Raw genomic sequence first — 24,933 nt, 5'->3', positions numbered from 1 at the left:
AGACTGAGGAGAAGAGCAGCAGGAGAGACAAGTAAGTAGAGTGAGAAGAGCAGCATGAAGCACAAGGACAGAGAGTGAGGAGGGGAAGAGCAGAGCGAGGCACAAGGAAGGAGAGTGAGGAGAAGAGCAGCGTGAGGAACAAGGGCGGAGACTGAGGAGAAGAGCAACATGAGGCACAAGGAAGGAGAGTGAGGAGAAGAGCAGCGTGAGGCACAAGGAAGGAGAGTGAGGAGAAGAGCAGCGTGAGGCACAAGGAAGGAGAGTGAGGAGAAGAGCAGTGTGAGGCACAAGGATGGAGAGTGAGGAGAAGAGCAGTGTGAGGCACAAGGGCGGAGAGTGAGGAGAAGAGCAACATGAGGCACAAGGATGGAGAGTGAGGAGAAGAGCAGTGTGAGGCACAAGGGCGGAGAGTGAGGAGAAGAGCAGCGTGAGGAACAAGGGCGGAGAGTGAGGAGAAGAGCAACATGAGGCACAAGGTAGGAGAGTGAGGAGAAGAGCAGCGTGAGGCACAAGGAAGGAGAGTGAGGAGAAGAGCAGTGTGAGGCACAAGGAAGGAGAGTGAGGAGAAGAGCAGCATGAGGCACAAGGAAGGAGAGTGAGGAGAAGAGCAGTGTGAGGCACAAGGGCGGAGACTGAGGAGAAGAGCAGCAGGAGAGACAAGTAAGTAGAGTGAGAAGAGCAGCATGAAGCACAAGGACAGAGAGTGAGGAGGGGAAGAGCAGAGCGAGGCACAAGGATGGAGAGTGAGGAGAAGAGCAGTGTGAGGAACAAGGGCGGAGACTGAGGAAAAGAGCAACATGAGGCACAAGGAAGGAGAGTGAGGAGAAGAGCAGCGTGAGGAACAAGGGCGGAGACTGAGGAGAAGAGCAACATGAGGCACAAGGAAGGAGAGTGAGGAGAAGAGCAGTGTGAGGCACAAGGGCGGAGACTGAGGAGAAGAGCAGCGTGAGGAACAAGGGCGGAGACTGAGGAGAAGAGCAACATGAGGCACAAGGAAGGAGAGTGAGGAGAAGAGCAGCGTGAGGAACAAGGGCGGAGACTGAGAAGAAGAGCAACATGAGGCACAAGGAAGGAGAGTGAGGAGAAGAGCAGCGTGAGGCACAAGGAAGGAGAGTGAGGAGAAGAGCAGTGTGAGGCACAAGGAAGGAGAGTGAGGAGAAGAGCAGTGTGAGGCACAAGGAAGGAGAGTGAGGAGAAGAGCAGCGTGAGGCACAAGGATGGAGAGTGAGGAGAAGAGCAGTGTGAGGCACAAGGGCGGAGACTGAGGAGAAGAGCAACATGAGGCACAAGGAAGGAGAGTGAGGAGAAGAGCAGCGTGAGGCACAAGGAAGGAGAGTGAGGAGATGAGCAGCGTGAGGCACAAGGAAGGAGAGTGAGGAGATGAGCAGTGTGAGGCACAAGGGCGGAGACTGAGGAGAAGAGCAGCAGGAGAGACAAGTAAGTAGAGTGAGAAGAGCAGCATGAAGCACAAGGACAGAGAGTGAGGAGGGGAAGAGCAGAGCGAGGCACAAGGAAGGAGAGTGAGGAGAAGAGCAGCGTGAGGAACAAGGGCGGAGACTGAGGAGAAGAGCAACATGAGGCACAAGGAAGGAGAGTGAGGAGAAGAGCAGCGTGAGGCACAAGGAAGGAGAGTGAGGAGAAGAGCAGCGTGAGGCACAAGGAAGGAGAGTGAGGAGAAGAGCAGTGTGAGGCACAAGGAAGGAGAGTGAGGAGAAGAGCAGTGTGAGGCACAAGGATGGAGAGAGAGGAAAAGAGCAGTGTGAGGCACAAGGGCGGAGACTGAGGAGAAGAGCAGTGTGAGGCACAAGGAAGGAGAGTGAGGAGAAGAGCAGCGTGAGGAACAAGGAAGGAGATTGAGGAGAAGAGCAGCATGAGGCACAAGGAAGGAGAGTGAGGAGAAGAGCAGTGTGAGGCACAAGGGCGGAGACTGAGGAGAAGAGCAGCAGGAGAGACAAGTAAGTAGAGTGAGAAGAGCAGCATGAAGCACAAGGACAGAGAGTGAGGAGGGGAAGAGCAGAGCGAGGCACAAGTAAGTAGAGTGAGAAGAGCAGCATGAAGCACAAGGACAGAGAGTGAGGAGGGGAAGAGCAGAGCGAGGCACAAGGAAGGAGAGTGAGGAGAAGAGCAGTGTGAGGCACAAGGGCGGAGACTGAGGAGAAGAGCAGTGTGAGGAACAAGGGCGGAGACTGAGGAGAGGAGCAACATGAGGCACAAGGAAGGAGAGTGAGGAGAAGAGCAGCGTGAGGCACAAGGAAGGAGAGTGAGGAGAAGAGCAGCGTGAGGCACAAGGAAGGAGAATGAGGAGAAGAGCAGTGTGAGGAACAAGGGCGGAGACTGAGGAGAAGAGCAGTGTGAGGCACAAGGAAGGAGAGTGAGGAGAAGAGCAGTGTGAGGCACAAGGAAGGAGAGTGAGGAGAAGAGCAGCGTGAGGAACAAGGAAGGAGATTGAGGAGAAGAGCAGCATGAGGCACAAGGAAGGAGAGTGAGGAGAAGAGCAGTGTGAGGCACAAGGGCGGAGACTGAGGAGAAGAGCAGCAGGAGAGACAAGTAAGTAGAGTGAGAAGAGCAGCGTGAAGCACAAGGACAGAGAGTGAGGAGGGGAAGAGCAGAGCGAGGCACAAGGAAGGAGAGTGAGGAGAAGAGCAGCATGAGGCATCAGGAAGGAGAATAACGAGAATAGCAGCGTGAGGCAAATTAAGGCCCCCCCCCTTTTTTTTTTTAAAGAAAGAGGTAGGAGCAGAAAACTAATTTTTGTTTTGTTTTTGGGAGTTTTACATAGCACGAACTAGACCCGAAGGTATCCGAGCGCTTTACAGGTGTACCAGTTGCTTTACAGATGGACACATTATTTTTTTTTGTTAGTCACAGGGAGATTAGGTGATTTCCCAGAGTCACAGGATGTTGATCGTCCCTGCCGAGACTAAAACCCGGTCCCCAGCTTCGAGGTCGACTGCTCTAGCCGTTAGGCCACATCCCCTTCCCATGTTTGCTAATTAAATTCCTAATAGTAGTACAAGAAGCAAGTAAGTAAAAACATGTATCCTTAAATATAATGTATAAAAATGTCTTAACTTAGAACCATGAAGTAAATGTTTGTTACCCTTCCTCTCCCGATTCTTGTACGGATCCAGTAATAAATCAGGCTGTAAGGAGAGTTGAGGAATTATATTTCCTCCAAAAACATAACAATAGGCCCTCTGAAATACCAAAAGCTTCCATTTTCTTCATGTAAGAAAAAAACAGCCTCCAAACACCATGCTTTTACAATAGCATATTCAATGCTAGAGCTATGGCATTGTAAATGAAAATGTCTTTTACCCATGTGTTCAGGTTTGCAATGCAGTGGCCTTTGAGACCTTATAAGGAATGCAGTCACCAAGGCAAAAGAAGGACGTTGCATCAGGCGAAGGTATCTAAAGATCAGCTTAGCATAAATACCCACATATCCCAGGCTCCCCCTTTCCTCTCACGCAATGACAAATGTTCAGGTCATATTATAAGCTAATCGTGTTAGATGCTGTAAACATTCCACTAAAAGATAATAAAAAAAGGTCGATTGGGAAACTGGCACATTTGTACCATTTTTCGTGGGCAGGTTAAAATTGAAGTATGTGTATTTTTAGTTGCCTGGTTGTGAGGCAAATCGTACATATTAGGAGCAGCTAGATGAAGAAATACAAACAATGTCTTTCTAAAACGGACAAATAACGTTCGTGCAAGGTCAAAACAAGCTTTGGACTCCTCTATATGATTAATATATTGGGAGGCAGTGCAGCCAACCTAAAACCTACACTGTAATATGTTTGCTCTTGATATTTTCTTTGGTTAGTAGCGCCATGAAATCTTATGGTGTACATGCGCTCTACATATATACATTAAAGATAACATGCGACAGGATCCCACCAATGTGCAGGGTGAAACAAAGAATCTCTGGTGTGGCTCCATGTGGATACTCACACTGAGGACAAATTAATGCTGGACGCCCTCAGATTGACAAACGTCTTCCCATCCTAAAGCAATCATACTCTGGAAGAGCTCCCAGTACATGGAATGATACACAACATATCCAGCAAGCCACTACATCCTTCAATTTGAAAGGAAACTCACATAACCTAAAAAACATTTTATCTAGTCCCATCTTTTGTATTTAGTCTTCTCAAATCCTCAGCTACAAAGATGACACCATCTTTTTGAAGATCTAACATTCCTGTTAATAACTTGTTCTTTGGTTGTCTCGCTATTAGTCTATGTTTGTCTCTCTTTGTCTCTCTGTCACCTCGTGTCCTGGGTACCCTCTGCAGTGTACTTTGTGGATTTTACACCTGGGGCCTCATTTATGGGGCCTTGCGTCAGTTTTGCGCTGCGGATGCGTCACTTTTTGTGACGCATCGGCAGCGTAAAACATGCGCCTTGTTGCGCCATATTTAAAAAGTGATGCATCTAGGTAGATGCGTCACTTTTTAAACCCCTGCGCCACATTATGCCTGCGTCAGGTATAATGTATGCAAAGGGGGCGTTCCCCCGCAAAAAGCCTCGTAATAGTGACGCAGTGAAATCTATGAGATTTCACTGCGTCACTTTTAGGATGCGGTTGCGTCAAAATCTTGCGCCTGCCTCGCAGCAGGCGCAAGACTGACGCAAGCCCTTTCACATGGGGCTTTCCCCATGTGAAAGGACGCATTGCTGGAGTTGCGTCACTTTTGTGACACACTCCAGCAATGCGTCACTTTTGCGCTTACAGATGCGTCAGAAATACTGACGTATCTGTAAGTCCTTGCGACATGATGCGTCATACATTAAATATGACGCATCATTGGTGTCGCAAGGAGTTCGCAGTGAAAAGTGACGCATCGCTGTTTTCACGCAGCGATGCGTCACTTTTCATAAATGAGGCCCCAGGCCTCTACATTTGACGCAGGGAGGGATTAAAGTAGAGAGAGGGACTACCCGTATATGATGCAGTGAGGCGGTTAATGGAGTCTTACACCTAAATGGCTATGTGAGGAATTTAGGGCAGTATCAGGACCATGCATTAATAGACTTACTGCGGGCCTTTTGAGGGTCCAGTGAGGAACGAATAGCAGACCTCTGGAGGTCTAGGTTGGGGCCTACAGCAAGCCTTTAGAGAGACAAGTGAGGGATTTAATGTAGGCCTCTGGGGGGGTACATCGATGGATTTTCCGCAGGCCTCTAGAATGTGCATTTTGAGATTTCGCAGCAGGCCCGAGAGAGCTGCTAGGGGCTTTCAGTAGACCTCTGATGGGGTCCATTGAAGAACTTACAGCAGGCCCTTGGAGGGTGAAGAGAGGGATCTGCAGCTAGGCCTCAAAAGAGCAAAGTGAGGGTGCGCAGGAGTGCTTTGGAAGACACAGACTAAGATTCAAAGTCACACCAGGTTTCTGTAAGACAGGAAGGTCCAAAGATCACGAAATGGCAATTGTTAGGAAGACGCAGTTAAGAATTGACATCAGGCCTGTGAATGAATTTACGGAAGGCTGCGGAGGGTGCAGTGAGCGACCTATGTGACGCATGGGGGCGAAAGGGGGGGCAACAAAATTAATATGAAAGTTAGGGTTAGTGATCCCACCGGATCCAGGTCACTCGACAACTAGGACTATCCCTTTTGATTGAACAAACCCTTTAGGGCGTCGAGTCCATTGGTATAGGAAAGGCCAAATTCTTGTTTAAAATTTTGACTGGTTAACAATGTCACCAGTGCCTACCCACAGGTGCATTAACCATCCAATTACCAAATGAGTAGTGCATTTATACGAGATTTCCAAATGAACCCATTTACTGGGTTCTTAAATATCTGATATTAAATCTATTAGAAAATATAAGTCTTTCTTTCTGGTTCGTCTTTTTAGTGCCATGTGTTCAATAAACACGAATCTGAAATTGGAGGGATAAACTTTTACATCGAAGAGGAGTGAGAGGTTTCAAAATGTTAAGGCTCTTCACTACTACAGGACAAGAGAAAGGACAGTGGAAGTCCCGGAGCGCCGGTTTCAGCCCCATGGTCCTGCATACAAAGCACGTGAAGGGTTTTCTGTAGCAGCACCTGGCCCGAGTTCACTCTGCGTGTAGGAGTCCGTCCCCTTCTTAGGTCTGCAAAGGAGGCGTCGCAGCATAGAATGAGAACCTTGCAATGATCATACACTTTGGGAAACCCGTAAGGAAGAGCCTAGATATAGCTTGCACTCGCGCAGAGCAGGTGGAAGGCAGCGACCCCTCCGCCTCACACTTGCCAGTGCAATATCGACAGCCAGTACTGAAGCTAAACGGAAGTTCCGCGAGACCGTAGACCTGCGTGGCAGTTCATTTTGCCCAGCGGGTCCCAAGTCTCTCGCGCACATCTGCCGATGTGGTGAGCTGCGCACTCGTACGGGTGTGGCGAAGTAGCCCTGCACCTCCAGGCATTAAGAGGGTGGGCATGTCTTATATTGTATTGCAATTATATAGCGCTTATTAGCACCACTAAGGCGTCAATAAGCTTTTTTTTTTTTTTATGTTTTTAGTTTCAAGAACAAAATTTTATTAAAAGAAGTTCAGATAAGGTAAGCATAACATATCATAAAAACATGTTACATAAAAATGAATTCAAATATTTTTAAAGAAAAGAAATAAGTATAAAGCATCGCAAAAGAGAAAAGAATGAAGGTATAGAGAAGAGAGAAAAGAAAAGAGAGAAGGAAAGAAAAAGAAAAATGCAATATGCTATAAGGCGTCAATAAGCTTTATGGAGAATATACGCTAGGAGATACACAGTTTTCTTCACGATTCCTGATTATACGAGAGCACGTCTGTAGGTTTAATTTTTTTCAAACATATTCCATTAATACTAATAGAGGACAAGCGTTTATGGGTTGGATTCATCCGCACTCGGCTGCTCCCATTATTGAATGTGGTGTGATAGCAGTCGACCATTGTACCATGTTAACATTGCCATGAATGTGACGATCTGCTGCTGAGAAGCGCGGCTGTTTGTTTTCAGTGTTTGCTTTCTATATATGCTAATGCTTTCAGGACTAGAGGTACCCCTGCTTTCGAGCACAGACAAATGTTTTACATGCATGTTTTACTCCTTGTATATTCAGTGTACAATGGAAACGCTTTACTTGTTTCGGCTACAGACATGGTGTTTTAGGATCGCACGGCGGGATGCTTTCGTTCTAATGCTCTTAAGCAATCTACGCAGAAAACGAAATTCCCGAAGTTGCCTACTTTGGAGCTGGAAAACAGGGTTGCAGTCTCTGCAGTATCACTTAATTAGAAAACAAACAGCGATCTCGGAGAGGGGCGGGGAGAGAGAAATAAAGACAAGCATTGGAAATGCAATAGGTCTCGCATTAGAAAAGTAGGAGCTATTGGACTTGTAAATGATTTTCATTTTTCCAAATAGCTACATTGATAGATTTGTTATTTACAATGCCAATAGTTTTATTTTTTGTGAATGTGACACCTATAGCATTTGGAATGCCACATGATTTGTATTGACGTGACATTGATGGCAGCTTTTGTTGTTATGCCACATTTCTAGAGAGCAGGAGAGTGCAGCAGGGGATAGAAGCACAGCCCTGCAAGCTGAGCGTCCTCCCATCGCACACCCATTTGTGGCTTGAGTGGTGTGAGGGTGAGGGGTGTGAGAGTGAGGGATGTGAGTGTGAGGGGTGTGAGCGTGAGTGTTGTGAGTGTGAGGGAGTGTGAGTGTGAGTGGGTGTGAGTGTGTGTGATGGTGAAGTTGAGTGAGTGTTTGTGAGGCTGAGTGTGTGTGACGGTGTGTGTTGGTGAGGGTGTGTGAGGGTGAGTGAGGGTGTTTGATGTTGATTGAGGGAGTGTGGGTGTGTGACGGTGTGAGGCTGAGAGTGTGTGAGGGTGAGTTATGGAGTGTGATTGTGTGTGCGTGGGTGAGTCTGAGAGTTAGGTGTTGTGATGTTGATTGAGTGTGAATGAGGGTGAGGGGATGATGATAAGGGTGTGTGAGTGTGAGCGTGTTGATTGTGACAAGTTGCAAGGCTGAGGGTGGGTGAGTGTGTGGGAGGGGGTTTGATGGTGAGTGTGCGAGGTGTAGTGAGTGTGAGAGTGTTGTGACGGGTGTCAGGGGAGCGTGTGAGTGTAATGTGTTTGAGGGTGAGGGGGTGTGTGTGTGAGTGTGAGGGTGAGTGAGGGGGTGTGAGGCTTCGGGTGTGTGACGGTGCGTGAGTGTGAGTGTGTGTGAGGGTGAGTGAGGGTGAGAGAGGTGTTGTTAGGCAGAGGGTGTGTGACGGTGTGTGAGGGTGAGGGTGTGTGAGGGTGAGTGTGAGTGAGTGTGATTGAGTGTGAGTGAGGGGGTGTGAGGGTGTTGTTGTGTGAGGTTGTGTGATTGTGAGTGTGTCTGAGGGTGAGTGAGGGAGTGTGAGGTTGTGTGAGTGGGTGAGGGTGGGAGTGAGGGTGTGTGAGAGTGAGTGTGTGAGGGTGACAGAATGAGTGTAAGGGTGTGTGAGTCTGAGGGAGTTGATGTTGAGAGAGGGTGAGTGGGGTGAGTCTGTGAGGGTGAGGGTGTGCGGTGTAGTGAGTGTGAGAGTGTTGTGAGGGGTGTGAGGGTGAGGGGGTGTGAGTGTGGGTGAGGGTGAGTGAGCTGTTGTGAGGATGAGGTTGTGTGACGGTGTTTGAGGGTGAGTGTGTGTGTTTGATGATGTTTGAGCGTTCAGAATCCAGGCGGATAACTCTAGACACCCAGTCGACTCGGGGATTGTGGTTAACTAGTCATGGCAGGCCCAATATGACCCTGAATTGAGGTGCATCGATGACATCAAAGCTGATGGATTCGGCATGGTTATTCGTGAAGCTCATGGTCATGTCTTCGGTCTGATGCCTGATAAGGCCAGATGTCAGGTCCGTTCCCTCCACTGCCTTGATCATTTCTGGTTGTGCTTCAGGCACAGTGCTCATGCCCAGGGTTTGCGAATAGGAAGTGTCTATGAAGTTGCCGGTGGCTCCGGAGTCCAGCATAGCGGTTACCACCCAAGCGTCGCCTTGCTGGTTCTGTAAGGTCACTTCCATTCCTATGTGGTGATTGCCGACGAATACTGCAGGGATCGCTGTGTTGCAGGAAGAAAAACCTAGAGGACGGACCACTTTGTCTACTGGGTTGTCTTGTTTCCCGTCTTGTTTCATTTGTCAACGGGTAAGGCGAAGGGTCTTCTGCTGCGTGAGCGGTTTGGTTTCACCGGGCACTCCCTGACAAAGTGTCCGCTTTTGCCACAATACAGACACTGGTTTTGCTTCCTCCTCGTTTCTCTTTCTTGGCTGGTTATGGGCCCTCTGATGCCTCCTATCTGCATTGGTTCCGAGGTGTCACTTGGAGGAGCCGCTTCCTCTTTGCCTCTTTCCGTGCTCTTCATCCTGAAAGACAGGAAGCGGTTGTTGCTGTTTTTCCCTTTTTCGATTCTCCTTTCCTTTCCTAGTCCATCTTGACTACCATGTTAATGAAAGGGCCTATTTCATCAGGAGGATCAGGGTGTTGTGATATGAGGTCCTTGAGGTCATCATGCAATCCCCGGTAGAATACAGATACTTTCTTGGACTCAGGCCAATGGGCCTCGATGACGAGTCTGCTGAACGTAGTGATATAGTGTAGAAGGTCGTTACTACCTTACTTTAGGCTGAGCAACTGATTGTCTGCGGCTTGCACAAACGTGTGACAGGCGAACATCCGTCGCATGGCATCCTTAAACGTCGGCAAGTGGTTGAGCACGGGTCATAGTTTTCCACCAGCGAGATGGACCACGTCCCCGCCCATGTATGACAATATAAATGCGACCTTTGATGCATCATCAGGAAATGCTGACGTTCTGGCCATGAAGTGCAAATGGCACTGATGGATGAAGACGCCATATTTGGTGCTGTCGCCGTAGAAGCGTTCAGGTGGGGCCAGCTACATCGGGTGGGGTGTGACGACTTGTATAGTCGTGTCCTGATTGGTGGCAGTGGAGGATCCCCCAAAGGTGAACGTAGGCGGCCTTAGCAACCCTTCTTGTCTAACTCTGGGGCTAGGAGTGGTTCCCCAAGGGTTGGTGGTACCAGCCGCCACCTGGCCCTGTAGGGTAGTCATGTCCTGGCGTAAACTGAGGTTCTCTGCCTGCATGGCAGCCAGCAAGGCTGCGATGTCCTGCAGGGTTACCTCCGGGTCTCCCATGTCGTCTGGGCAGAATTAAAGAACGTGGGCTTCTGATTCTGTCGGGTGCCCCACAAGACTCACGTGGGCTTGTGAAGCAAGTCCGCAGAGACGACAAGAACCACCGCCCCTGTACCCAACTGACCCATATGGGAGTGGCACCCGGCAAGGATGAGATAGATCCAGGGATGGGGGCCAAATAAGGAATGGAGAGGTCTTTGGTGGAAGTGGAGTAGGGTAGGGTCTTGGCACAGCTGAGGGAACAAGAAAAGACCCAATTAGGATAAGGCACTACTCCTGCTTCAGAGCAAACCACGAAACACATGCAGGAAGGAGCCCCAGTTCCCAGAACTTACCAAGGTACACTATGCGTGTAGGACCAAGGAAAGAAAGGTCAGCAAGTTAGCGCCCTTGCGCTTCAGCAATGCCATAAAGTAAAGCGCTCCTGCGCATAAATTGAGAAAAGCAAGAGAAACCACCAAAGGACAAAATAACCCAGGATAATGCGCTCCTGGACGGTGATTAATAACCAAGGAAATAGCGCTCCTGCGCAATTTGTCCCAAAACAAATACTCCAGGGTAAGCGCTATAGCGCGGCCCAGTACATGTTCAAAACAGCGCTCCTGCGCAACATGTATATGCTCAACAGCGCTCCTGCGCTCAACCAAACAGTAACTGCAGCTGCGCTCCTGCGCGGCTGCATTTGAAGAGTAACACTCAGGGAATATGCCCACCAGCGCTCCTGCGCGATATGAGACACACCCTGGGAATACAGCGATAGTTATACCAAAAGCAGCAAAGAAAAATGTCACGAACAACGTCTTTGCACAGAAGGCGTTACCGTGTCTCGAACTCCGGCGAGGACTTCAAGTGCGTCTATGTCGAAGAAGCGGAACAGTCCTCTATAGTCTGCTGGGCTCCGGACGAAGAAGCGGAACAGTCCTCTGCAGTCTGCTGGGCTCCGGACAGGTCACACTCTGAATCAGAAGCACCGATCCTGCTGAGGAGAACGCATTTAAGCGTTTAACCCGGAAGTGCTTCTGGTGGCGGAGAACTAGACCGGGACTATACTTCCGCCCAGAAGTGAGGATTTCCGAACCTGCATGTGCTGTGCCAGGTGTTTTTACTCAGTAAAAGTTCAAGCTGGGGCAAAAGAGTTGACTACCCCATAACTCCCTTAGTTGTCTTATCACCGGGTGTAGCAGCAGAGGGCTGTGAGCATGGACACATCAAGCCCAGGTCACGATGGGGGTTGGGACTCTGCAAGAGAGCCACCTCACCCTCAACCTTCTCAGCATCCTTTTTGTCAGGGGCGGCAGCTGGCACCTTCCTTCGTGCACCACACCTCCAGCCACTTCTTACCTTACCCTGACACACCCTTAGAGCCCTCTGCTCATCAATTAGGCATAGTTCTCAGAAGGTTGAATCAACGATCCTTAGTCATCCATAGGCTATTGGCAAGGCATGGAACACCTTCCCCATCCGCCTGCGGCAGACCGAGGACGTCCTAACCTTCAGGAAACTTCTCAAGACCTGGCTCTTCGAACAGTAGCAGCACTCTTTCCCCCCCCCACCCAATAGCGCCTTGAGACCCTCACGGGTATGTAGTGCACTTTATAAATGCTACGGTTGATTGATTAAGATGGTACCGGAATATATTGTGTGACATAAATATTGTGTCCCAAGTGTCTCCTACAAAATTGTGCCTCACTAAAGGTAATAACCAAAAATCTACAAGCAGTGATACAATATTTTCGTAAAGAGCATTTAGGACACGCTTTTTGTGACACAATATTTTTGTATGAGATATTCTGATAGGCAGCCCTTTCGAGAAATTCATGTCTGGGTTCCCTGGCCCACCAGCTTTCCAGGTGAGATCAAATCACTTTTGGATTGTACAGGAGATTTGCTGATTGGACAGACATATTGTCAGTAACATCTACTTTGCTAACATGTTTTCTTTTGAATTCTCAAAGAACATGTATGTTTCATCAATGATTTTAAGAAAAATGCATACCCAAATTAATGGTGCTAACTGACATAGTCACATGAAATGTTTTAAAAGGCAAAAAAAGGAGCCAGGGCCCGAGACTGAGAGCTCAGGTTGAAAATATTTGATGAAGCATTAGCCAAAAAAGTTTGGATAGCAGCTGCTGACCTTTTGCATGAAATTGACCTGTTGCACATAGGTTTTGACTTCAGCTAAACATCACAGATCAATCATTTACTGCAAACTGTGCTGGTTCAGCTCGGGTTATTGTCAAGGCTTGCTTCACCTCTGATTAATGTGGTTGAATAAAAACAACCTGAGCTGCATTTATTCCCATTAAGGGTTAGTCCTCATGGTAGCTGGTTCAACAGCTGAGAGTAAAAGAACCCTCCTTCAGACTTTGAAGAACATGAAGCCCTTTGTCCCTTTTCTATGTCTCACACTGCTCTTCCTGAGCGGGGCCCTCAGCTCTGTACCCCCCATCCCCCCTGTAGTAATTAGTCCAAGGAAGCAGAAGAAAGTTGGAAGTAGTTTATTCTGAGAAGACAGCTTAACAACCACCTCCAGCATAACACCAGTAGTAACTGACCAGCTAGTACAGATTAGAATGTTAAGCCAAGAATGTACAATAACAATTCTGAGAATCAATGGTGCACTAAGATAGGATAACATGGGATACTACACACCTTCCCCCCTAAAAAAAAATAAAAAAAACACAAAAAAAAAAGAATTCAACAAAGCAAAGAAATTCAACATAAGTAATCATGTAGCTTTACAGGTAATTGCTTGACGCGAGAACTTTTCCTTTGCGCTGTGGAAGGAACAACACTGTGTTTGAGAGAAGCACTTAAGGAATCAGGAACACTTTCCAGAGCATTGGAATTATTGACAACACAATCATCAGAGGACGGGGAGGATTGAGGAAGCGAAACATATGCAGGAACACTGGGAACCGGACTTTCCGGTGCAAAGGTGTCAACCATGGCAGAATAAGAGGTGTCATCTTCAACTGTGGGATGACTAGGTACAGAGATAGGAGGACACAGGCTGTTATCTTCCAAGCTGGGGTTCTTGCATAGAGACACTCTCCTGAAATTCCATACCTTCCCCCCTTCAACACGAATAGCTTTAGAGAAAATTTCAGTCACCCTACAAGGATCAGACCATTTGTTCCATTTGTTCCCAACAGACCTACCCAACTTGACTCGTACAAAATCGCCAACTTTGATTTTAGTACTTTGTCTATTTAATGATAAAAAACTGTTTTTCATCTTCTCTTGATATTTCAAAACCCTGTCTTTGACTTCATTACAATCAAAAGAAGATTCAAATGGGAGTTTAGATTTTAACCACCAAGGGAGCAGCTTGGAACCAGGTTTCCTACCCCTGAGCATTTCAAAAGGAGATAGACCAGTGACGGAATTAGGAGAGGTACGGTAAGACAAAAGCATAGCACGTAAGGATTTCTTCCAATCAAGGTTACTCTTAATGGCCAATTGGATAGATTCTTTGACGACCTTGTTAAAGCGTTCTGTTTGACCATTGGCCTGAGGGTTATAGTTGGACACCCTCTTATGCACAATTCCACACCTAGCAAGAAAAGATTCAAATTCCCTACTCACAAATTGTGGCCCATTGTCAGACACAATTTCGGCTGGTATTCCTTCCTTGCAAAAAACTTCATCCAGAAACTGAATAACCTGTGTGGAACCAACCTTATCCACAACTTTAAGTTCAGGCCACTTAGAAAAATAGTCGATGAGCACTAAAGCAAAGACCTCCTTGTTGGGAGACAAAGATAAGGGACCAATAATGTCAATGCCTAATTTTTTCCAAGGACAAGCTACAAATTCAATAGGAGAAACACCCGTAGACAAAGGTTTGACAGTCTTGTCGCTTTTAGCACACGGGGAGCAGGAACTAACCCACTTATCCACCATCCTGTCAACCCCGGGCCACCAGTAGAATTCACGGATGCGCCTCTTGGTGCTGGACATGCCCATGTGGCCTTCATGTGCCATCGAAACAATTCTTTCTCTCAAAGTAAGGGGAGGAATAATTTTGTCACCTCTGATTAGAAAACCTTGGTCAAACATAAGTTCGTCCTGAATTTTAAAAAATGAGAGGATGTCACCGGAAAGATACCTTTCTTGAGGCCAACCATGTTGTAAATGATCCACTACACTTGACAAACACGTGTCCTTGGTCATGGCTTCTCTCCAAACAGTCTCAGATATGCTATCAGCAGAGCAAACAGTGGCACATTCGTTAACATCATCGATGTTGAACACAACATCAGAATCACACTGTTCACACCAAATGGCATTAACTAATGGTAACCTGGACATGCAATCAGCGTGCACGTTAAGACGACCAGGAATATACTCTACAATGCACTGAAATTCTTGTAGTTTTGCTGCAAGACGGGCTAGACGTGCAGTTAACGTTCTACCGCCACCAGCTGCCAACATATTTATCAAGGGCTTATGATCAGTTCTTAAACGGAATCTGGTTCCCCAAATAAATTGCCTAAAGTGTTCACAGGCCCAGGTGCATGCTAAGAGTTCCTTTTCTATAGTAGAATAGTTATATTCAGCGCCACGTAGTGTCCTAGAAGCATATGAGACTACACATTCATCCCCTTTGTCTTTCTGGATTAGGACGGCACCCAAGCCCACATTGCTTGCGTCCACACAAACTATGCATTCATTACCCAAGGTGAATGGTTTGAGAAACGGGGCATTTGCTACTTCCTGTTTCATCAAATCGAAAGCTAGTTGTTGTTCGTGACTCCAAACAAACTTTATATCTTTCTTTAGCAAAGATCTTAATGGATGTACCTTTGATGCATAACCCTGGACAAACTTACTGTAGAATTCAGTTAAGCCCAGGAAAGACACAAGTTGTTCTTTATTCAACGGTGCTGGTGCCTTTAAAATACTCTGTATATGATTGAATTTAGGCTTAATGCCTTCTGAGGATATTTCGTGACCCAGGTACTCGACCTTGTTTTGCCTAAACTTGCATTTAGATAATTTTAAAGTTAGACCTTTCTCTTGTACACATTTTAAAACATTTTCTAAGTTAATATCATGTTCTTCATAACTTTTCCCGTAGATAAGGATATCGTCTTGGAAGGCGATAGCCCCAAAACAACCCTCAAGAACAGTCTTCATTAGTCTTTGGAAGACCGAAGCCGCACTGGCTAGGCCGAAGGGCATCCTGCAATACTGGAACATGCCTTCTGGCGTAATAAATGTCGTCAAAAACTTTGACTCTTCATGGAGCAACACTTGGTGGTATGCACTGGTTAGATCTAGAGTTGAGAACACAGTAGCTCCTGATAAAGTGGAAATGAGTTCATGGATATGGGGTAAGGGGTGTCTATCAATCCAAATTTCCTTATTTAAACTCCGAAGGTCAATACATAAACGGAGTTCGCCGTTACTTTTGAGCGACAAAACTACTGGCGAAACCCACGGGGATGATTCTACTGGTTCAATGATCTTTTTGTCAACTAAATCTGCTAAAATACCCTTTAATTTTTCACGGTAGGCTAAGGGGACGTTCCTTACTCTGTGTCTGATGGGAATAGCTGAATCTTTGAGTATTATGCGGTGTTTAAAATTTGTGAAGGTTCCCAAACTGTCCGAAAAAATAGATGAAAATTTTTGCTTCAACTGAAGGATGAAGTCATTTTCAGGAGGAACAACATAGACAGGGGGTGAAGCATTTGGATCAAGCTTAATACCAAGGTCATGTTGGTGAGGCCAACATAACAATGACGCACCCTTAGATGAAACATAAACTTTCCCTTTTATGGACCGGTCTTTAAATTTGATGTCTGCCCACATGTAACCTTCCATGTCAATCTTCTTGCCCGTATACCCACCTGGATTTACGTCAGGTGGTAGTAATTTAGTAGAAGGCCAGTGGCGATCAAAAACATTTTTGCCAATTAGAGTGTACCAAGCACAGGAATCTATTAGCATAGAAATATCCTTACCATTGATATTGATGATATCAGAGGGAAACCCTTCACATTTTGTGTCACTTACACATAACAAAGTGTTAATTTCAGAAGGTTGTTCGACCTCTTCACAATCTTCATAGGGCAAAAAGTTAACTTTTTGAGGAGACCTACACATTTTACTGAAGTGCCCGGATTTTTTACACTTGACACAAATTTTGTTCCACGCAGGACAACCTCTATAATTGCCTACGTGGTCATTTGCCCCACATCTATAACAAATAATTTGACTTTTCCTAATAGGAGGTCTATTCTCCCTTCCTGCAAAATCTTTTCTGAAAGGGACGGTAGTTTTCTTAAAATTGTTGACATTTTTGACCAGAGAAACTTCAGGAATGACTACTTTACTTTTAACATCCTGGTTTCTAATTTCGTTTACAAATAGTTCAGACTGTTCGATGCCCTTTGCAATGTTCAAAACAGCACTGAGAGAGGAATCCGTCCCCATCCAGAGACGTTCTTGAATTTTTTTACTTTTAGTGCGCATCATAATTTGATCTCTAAGAACCTGGTCAAAATTTATAGTTTCAAAAGCACAGGATCCAGCTAAAGTGCGTAAAGCAGCTACGTAATTTTCTATGGACTCATCATCCTTTTGTATTCGAGAGTAAAATTTGAATCTCTCCATAACAATGTTGATCCTTCTTCCAAATCTAGTGCTAAGCTGTTTTATGACTAAATCAAATACATTTACATCACCAGAACCAACATTTTCAATGGGAGGTAAGTTTTCCAATTCTTTAAGTCCTGCACCGCCTAAACAGTTTTTTAATAGTGCTAGCTTCCTTTTTGGGGAACAACCATCTTCTTCAATAACATCGACATAAGCAAGGAAAGTGGGATACCAAAGATCCCATTCTACCTTTGGATCTCCAGCAGTAGGTAAAAAGTGAGCAGGGGAGATAATGTTATTTGACATACTAAGTTATAAGGTACTTAAATTAAGGTAAAAGACAAGATAAGGTTAGTAGAAATATGCCAAAACAAAAAAAGTAGTCACCGTTGTCTTGTAGTGAAGAATGAGAGAGAAGAAAAAAAAAATATCCACAGCGAAGTCTTCAAGCTTTGTTCTTCTTTTTTTTTTTTTAAAAAAATGAGAAAAGATAAATAACTGTTAATAGTGTGGTCCTTGCGAAGAGCGGAGGTTGAACGCAGTGAGAACGAGCAAAAATGGTGAAGTAATCATGGAGAAATGCTTTGAAAACAAGATCGTGGTTCTGTAGTCATGGAAACGAGGAGTTGATTACAAATAAAATGGCCGCTGGAACGCACACGTTGTAGCGTGATGCGTGGTGACGTCGGAATGACGTGTGAAGTATTCCTTCCTTCGTTCGGAGAGGACACGGGACAGTGCAGGCGCGCGTTGGTGAGTTTATCTTTGTATTTTTTGAAAGATGCTGTGTAGTAACAACAGCATGAGTGGCGCGCGCTGGGGAAAGGTTAGCGAGTCCGCTTCAACAAGAAAGTCAAATGTTTTAAAAATACCCAGATCGAAGTGGCGCGAAGGAATAGTAAATGAAGCGCACTCCACCAAACGCGCTCAATGGTTAAAATAAACAATGAAGGTCTTTAAATAAGACGCATTTGAAGATAGCGGTGCAGAGAAAAATTATAATAAAACTCCCGCTGGTGCAATCAAGGCACTTAACATGGAAAACAGCCGCTGGTGCAATCTTACACACTTGAACATATATAAAAAAAAATACCTGGAAACTTTTAGCTGTAGAGGCGAACGCTGTCAATTTTTCAGAATTTTCCAAATGTCTTTAAAGGTGGAGATTCTTCTCTTGAAGTAGGGTAGAAGCAGGGTAGTGAATCCCGTTCGTCGCCAAATTTATGTAGTAATTAGTCCAAGGAAGCAGAAGAAAGTTGGAAGTAGTTTATTCTGAGAAGACAGCTTAACAACCACCTCCAGCATAACACCAGTAGTAACTGACCAGCTAGTACAGATTAGAATGTTAAGCCAAGAATGTACAATAACAATTCTGAGAAGGAATGGTGCACTAAGATAGGATAACATGGGATACTACACCCCCCATGCCTGTGATACCCGAAGACTGCAACGCTACAGTATTTCAAGCGGGTCTGGCCCTGGAAGAGATCAATAAAGACAGAGATGAAGGCTATGTGTTCACTCTTTACCGGGTAGCTGATGCCCACCGTCAACCTGTGGTAAGAACATTAAAACTTTGTTTTCCTTATTTATCACCTTCAGGAAGATGAAATGCTGAAAAAACACAGGGAGGGGGGGGGGTCTCTGCAGCAGACATGTTCAGCTACTAAAAAACATAAATAACTTTTTTTTTATATAGTGCTAATGCTGCAGATTTAAAGAATACTCATTTTAGAAACCTCAAACAGATGATTCGGTCTAGCCAGGATTCAAACTAGCTTTCGACAGAAGAAAGCATTCAGCTCACTCAGCCATCTTACTTGCAGTGCTAAGCGAGTTCATGAAGCCACCTTATCACATAATGACGTGCATTTCTCTTATCCCTCTTAAATGGGTGAGATGGGGGGGGTGCATTTTGCTTCTTGTCTAAGGCATATGTGTTTTTTATGAGTTCATTTTCGAAGTTCTTCACCAATCTCAGTGCTAATTAACACAGTTGTTTCACACATGCATAGTTATTTATTCAGTTTTTCACTAAAGCTATTTTATTACATTTCCAAGAATAATTAATGAGGCAGAAAACAGCATGTAAAAAGGTAAAAGTGCAGTTATCTATGAATTAAATACAGGGCAGCGATAAAATACCACCAAAACTTATCATAAGAATCAAAAAGAAATCTAATACAATTAATAACTAGCTACCTATAGGTGATATGTCAATTACATAATGCTATTTACGCAGACAGTCCATGTAGCCACACACGATGACAGCCAACTGACCCTTGGAGTTCACTTCCTTGTCCAGGGTACACAAGGAAGCAGGTGCAGTCCATAACAGCTCCTTTCAGCTCACAAACTGCAGGGCTACTCCTCTTGTAAAAATGTACAGGTCCAGAAAGTGTTCAGAGGAGGGTTCTTTGGAGTGCCACTTTTGTTATTTGCGCTGGCCAGTGGGTAGGGGGAACTAATGGACACTCCCTAACCATTGAAAAAAAGGTTCCATAAGCAACCGCACCACTTTTGAAGCACATTCTGTTTGCTTTCCTGCAAACAATTCCACAGTGCACCTCGTCCTAGAATCCAAAATGGTGAACCCTTCTTCCCTTGAGAAGAGTTCTTGTTTCCACCTGGAGTTTTGGCCAGCTAAATGACAAGTCCCCGTCCCTGTGCACACTCCAAACCATTTCTAGGGGTAGCTTCCCTCCCACTGGGTTCAAAACCAGCATGGTTTGTGTGAGTCCTGGGGCAAGGCTTTCTGTTCTTCAGGTCTTCCTTACACTAAACTATAAATTGACAGGCTTTATATCTGTCTCTTGCATGTTAAAGAAGTTCTAGGGTCCACTGAACTTTTCTTCCTGAGCTGATAGGGATCAGTTGCCTTACACCTAGCCCATACTGTAATCAGGCATAAGCCATGGTTCTACTCTGGGAACATTTGCCACACTTCATTAAGGTCAAGCAATGTCTGGGAATCTGCTGACTGGTCAAGGTAAATAAGCCTCCTGGCGATTCAAGTAGGGAAAAGATAACTTTCTAAAGGATACTTTTCCTAATTATTTATTAACAATCTAACTTCACCAATGACTTCATATTTGAATATGAAAAAAAGTATTTGAATTTCTCTTTTGAGGTGTTTTGTTTCAATCATTACAGATTAACGTTCAAAAATCTGTACGTTTATATTTTCTAGGATCCACCTACCGCCATGCCATAGTTTTGGGGTATTCACACTAGCGGAACATGCCAACCTTAATTTCTTATATGTTCAACTTGTAAATATCAGACACCCTACCTTGTGGGTTACAAGGCATAAGTGGGGTGGCATATTATTTAAAGAAGCAGGGCTTCCTGCCTGTCAAAAACAATTATTTTGACAGATTTGAAAGCAGGTTTTTAGGCTACTTTAGTCAGGTTACACATGGTAGGCCTAAAACTGTTTTACATGCTAACCCTGTGGATTGTCCCTTAGGTGCTGCGGTCCACATTCGTCATTTAACTTACACACCCTGAGTGTATATCTTCCACCATAGTTGGGCCTTAAAGGGAAAATTAAGTATGTCCATCGTGGAAAGCAAATTTAACAATGATTTAAAGGAGGGGACAGGCACAGTACTCCTGTTTAGCAGGGGTAAGGTTAGCAGAGCTAAACAAACAGCAAAAATAGGGTCCATAAAAGGTGAGCAATTTGGCATGACAATGTGGATAAGGCAGTTTTGCTAGAGAGGATTGCACACATTTCATACTTTGACAGCAAAATTCACCCACTGTTAGATAAATAACTTCTGCAGTGTGCCACCAACCTTCAAAGCACCTTATTTGTACCACTATGAATATCTATTGTCAAATAATACACAGCATGAGTGAAAAACTAATGAGGGGTTCCATCTTTCATTTCAAGCAAATCATGGATGTAATTTTGGCATATTAGATGCACTGCTAGAAAGGAAACATTGCTTCCTCTGCACTCAATCATAAACTTTGAGAGGTTGGAAGATGAGTTCTGATGAAAGAGAAAACAACCTAACAACTAAAACATAAAAAAATAGCTTGGATAGGTTTTTAATACGTTCTATTAATAAAGATAAAAAGATAAAAATAGTCAAAACAATAAAGTGTATCGCATTCTGGAGGCAAGTAGCCAGGGAATGTGGTATTACAGGCAACTTATATTACATACTTTATAAGTGTTTGTTTTCCCTGGTTCTGGAGATCATCACATAGGGTTTGTGAAATCAATAACATGACAACCGATTGCTTAATGGCAAACATGTTTAGCTTTCGAGAGTAAAACCCATGTAAATGTCTTTGTTTGTCCTCTGAACCAATGTCACTGCTAAACGGAAGGGCAAAGGTATTGGCCAAACTTGTGTTGAACAAAGTATCTTCAGTAATAAATGTGAATTTGTATTTGAAGTTTGTATTGCCCACTCCAAGGTGCAACATCAATTTATTCCTGCCCATGTATGAAGGAATTTGCTTATCTGGGTGTATCCCTTTTAGACCAGGCACTTGGGATCGCCTTCCAAATAAATACTGAATGACGAAAAGGCATTCAGCAAGGTCAAATTGGTCAATGTGTGGGTTTTTCTCACTAATTCTTGCCTCAACTATTTGAGGGTGGGTAGTGAATCTCCATGAGTGCTCATTGACACCTCTTTTTATCAATTTTGCATTTCAGAGAGATTCTCTGTAGAAACAGTTATCCACCAGTGCACCAAACTCTTTCCTTTGGTTTTTGCTATGTATATCGAGATATCATGTCTCAGATGATGGGACCTAGCAGAATACTTTAAGTCAGTTGATCTTAACCTTTTGCCTTCTATGGACTCACAGTTAATCATTAATGGATCTTGGGAACTGCCACTGAATCATTACTAGAACCTGGTGACCCCACACTGAATAATAACTGGAAGCCAGTGACCCCAGCCTAAGCATTTTGTTGACTTGAACAACAAAATAATACACAAAAAATAAAGAAATAAGCATTCATCAAAGAAACACACAAATGCCGAAATAGTTCCTTAAATTCACAAACAAATATAAAGAACATCAACATTTAAATTTTTTATGGGAATGTTGAAGCTTTTCTAAAGTCAATTGAGGCCACTCATTGCCCCGACTGTATTCTGTTTGATGTATTTGCAGTGCTCACACAAATCAATCTGAGGATACTTTCTTTATTTTTAGCCTCCAATTCCAAATTCCCTCACATTTACACCACATTTTAAGATGTTCAATTTTACGTGTTGCTTCTTTATTCATATAAAGTTTATTAATCTGTAAATATAATTACATTTTCTAAGTAGTCACCGGACCCCTGAGTAGGATTCGTGGTATCCCGCAGTCCCTGGACCACAGATTAAGAACCACTACTTTAAATTATTTCTAAATATTGGGAAGTCCAAATCTCCATGGGGCCGATTCACAAAGGTATTTGCAAAGTAGACTACAGGAATACTCTTTTACGGGCTCATAGATATCTTTATGAATCTCTGTGGAAACATTCAACTTCCAATTAAGAAAAGTTGAAAAAGGGCACAGTACTTTCAATTTATGTAACTAATCTGGGAATATTAACTGAATATTCCCATTTTATCAATTGTTTTTGGGTAATTCACTGACACGTGCAAGTGTAAAAGCCTACTACAGGAGCACTACTTCATCCCCCTAAATACCTTTCTGAATCTGCTCAGTGTAATTTTGACCTGCTATTTGAGGGTGTAGAGACAGAATATCGAGTACAAAATATTGAGTTGCACAAATCTCGAGGGTCAGGAATATCGACAGCATGGTCAAGAATATCGACTTAAGGTAAGAAATTCAGGGGCATATTATCAAGGGGGTTTATCTCCGCTTTTTTGGCTTTAAAAGCCGAGAAAGCGGAGATAAAATTATCTCCCTATTACCTAGCTGCCGCTAACACCAGTTAGCGGCAGCTAGTAGGAGATAGCGACCATCTTGGGCCCCACTTTGCATGTCAGTGATATTTATCACTAATGAGATGCAAAGTGGGCGTGCCAAGATGTTAGAGACTGAAAACAGTCTCTAACATCGCTATCTCCTATTACCAACTTTTGGAGATATTCGCGCTAAGTGGGAATATCTCCAAAAGCTAACACCTGCCCTGAGCAGTTCTTAGCCATGTTATCCAATGGGAGGTGGATAACATGGCTAAGAGCATTAGCTCGCTAATGCATGAATATCGCGGACTTTTCAGCGATATTCATGCTTTGCGGGGATTTTTACCGCATTTGCGTTAAACCTTGATAATACCAAGGTTTATTTGCGATAAAAATCGCCGATGTGCGGCGATAATTTTTGTCTCTAAACAAGTTAGAGACAAAAATTATCGCTAGTTGTTGGTAATATGCCCTTCAGTTTTTGTTAAAATATCAAAGTGTTCAATGTTGTTTGCAAAATATAGCCGTTAAAAACATAGTTTTTTATTATTGTATATTTTAGTATATATTTTATGTATGTGATGTATGTTTGTAAAAGATTTGCTTGCATTTTTTATATATTTTGTTAAATGTTTTGTAGTTATGAATTTTTTTAATTAGAATTTTGCGTTTTTAGTATCGTAGCGGGCTGTGGGTTTATAGGGGAATATGGTGGGAAGTAATGTAATTATATTAAATGTATTATTTTTTATTTATTTGAATTTTGCGCTTTTAGGGGGATATTCACAAGGACTCAACTTTGAATTATCCCCACCTTAACGCATCAAAAGTGGAGATAGATTTAACACCCCATTCACAAGCTGGTGCAAACTGCAGACATCGGTTGTATTCCCGTGATAACTGCCCCAAAATTCATCTCCACGGTGGACACCACCAACTAACCATAATGAGATGCAGAGTAGGCGTTCCCGTGCAAAAGCGCAAGAAAAGACCACAACACCACATTCACAACGAACTGCCAGATCTGCGATGCGAACCAAAAACAGGCGATAAGCTGCGGTAGCAGCAGGGAATTAACACCTGCCTTTTGCTGGTGTTAAGCAGGACGACTACCTGCAGCATAAAAGGGAGCCCAGCCAAAAGCCACACCTGAAGACCCACAGATGCCATGGAGACAATGATCATGCAACGCGGATACCCATCAGGGTCACAACACCCACCGCAACCACCCCAGGCCCCCCACGGCCCCATCTGGACATACACATACCGTGCACGACACAAGAGCCACACCAAACACATGATGACGCACAGTGCCAAAATAAATACACATGTGTGGCCAGAAGAACGAGAAACAGTCACACAGCACTGTAGTAACAACCAATAACTTTATTGAAACACAACACAAAACAGCAATGCGGAAGACTCCTGTCGGGTCCGCCAGGGACAATCTCGACAACACAGCCTGGAAAAGTTAGTACAAAATCAGGACGTGTGTCATGCACACATCAAAGGAGCGAGACACAGAGAAACAGAGAAACAGAGCAGGAAAGTGAGCCAGAGAGAGAAAGGGAGGGAAGGAAAGGAAGCGAGAGAGTGAGAGAGAGAGAGAGAGGGAAGGGAGAGAGAGAGTGAGAGAGAGTGAGTGAAGGGAGAGAGAGTGAGGAAGAGAGAGAGGGAAGGGAGAGGGAGTGGGAGCGAGAGAGGGAAGGGAAAGGGACGGAGAGAGAGAGAGGGAGTGAGAGAGAAGGAAATGAAGGGAGAGCGAGAGACAGACACTGCTGCCCCCTGCGCACACAGGCCCCACTTATCAACTGTTGCCACCGGAGTGTCATCAGTAGGCACACTGGGTGCCCGTGCGAGCTCCAGGCCCCGGCCATGCCACCATGGCATGGTCCACATCAAGCTGGCCCACCCACGGCACAGCAGGTCCCACACATGATGCTATGTCCTGAGTCATCAATGGTGGAGACCACATCAGGGCACACATTATCATTGCAGGCTGCACACCTGCTCAGCAATTACGTGTGCCACCAACCTTGTACAACGCCAGTCAGCGCCTCGTGGTGGTAGGCCTGTGTCAGCTGCAAGGCCTTGGGTGCCACTAACCCTGTGCAATGCCAGTCAGCACCACGTGGTGGTAAGCCTGTGTCGGTCGCAAGGCCTCGGGTGCTACTAACCCTGTGCGCAGCAAATCATGGGCCCTTTACGATTGAGCACCGCAGAGAGTCTGTCATCCAGTCACCA

At 44.8% G+C, this 24,933-nt stretch overlaps 1 protein-coding gene across 3 annotated transcripts in view; it reads left to right on the top strand.

Moving 5' to 3' along the window:
• Positions 1-24,933, top strand: part of LOC147684032 (fetuin-B-like) — a 168,754-nt gene that overhangs the window by 20,828 nt on the left and 122,993 nt on the right. Inside the window, exons 1-2 of one of the 3 annotated variants that reach the window (XM_086944372.1) lie at positions 12,458-12,635; positions 18,213-18,348. The exons of the other annotated variants lie outside the window; for them this stretch is intronic. Coding sequence (XP_086800498.1) covers positions 12,499-12,635; positions 18,213-18,348 — 273 coding nt within the window. The 5' untranslated portion in view covers positions 12,458-12,498. Of the gene's footprint in view, positions 1-12,457; positions 12,636-18,212; positions 18,349-24,933 lie in introns of those variants that run through there. 3 annotated transcript variants of the gene reach the window in all.

Source organism: Lissotriton vulgaris, chromosome 11 (assembly GCF_964263255.1).
Source record: "Lissotriton vulgaris chromosome 11, aLisVul1.2, whole genome shotgun sequence".
In the NCBI taxonomy this organism is placed as follows: domain Eukaryota; kingdom Metazoa; phylum Chordata; class Amphibia; order Caudata; family Salamandridae; genus Lissotriton; species Lissotriton vulgaris.
The sequence above is the reverse complement of the archived record's forward strand: the minus strand, read 5'-3'. Positions and strand labels throughout refer to the sequence as shown.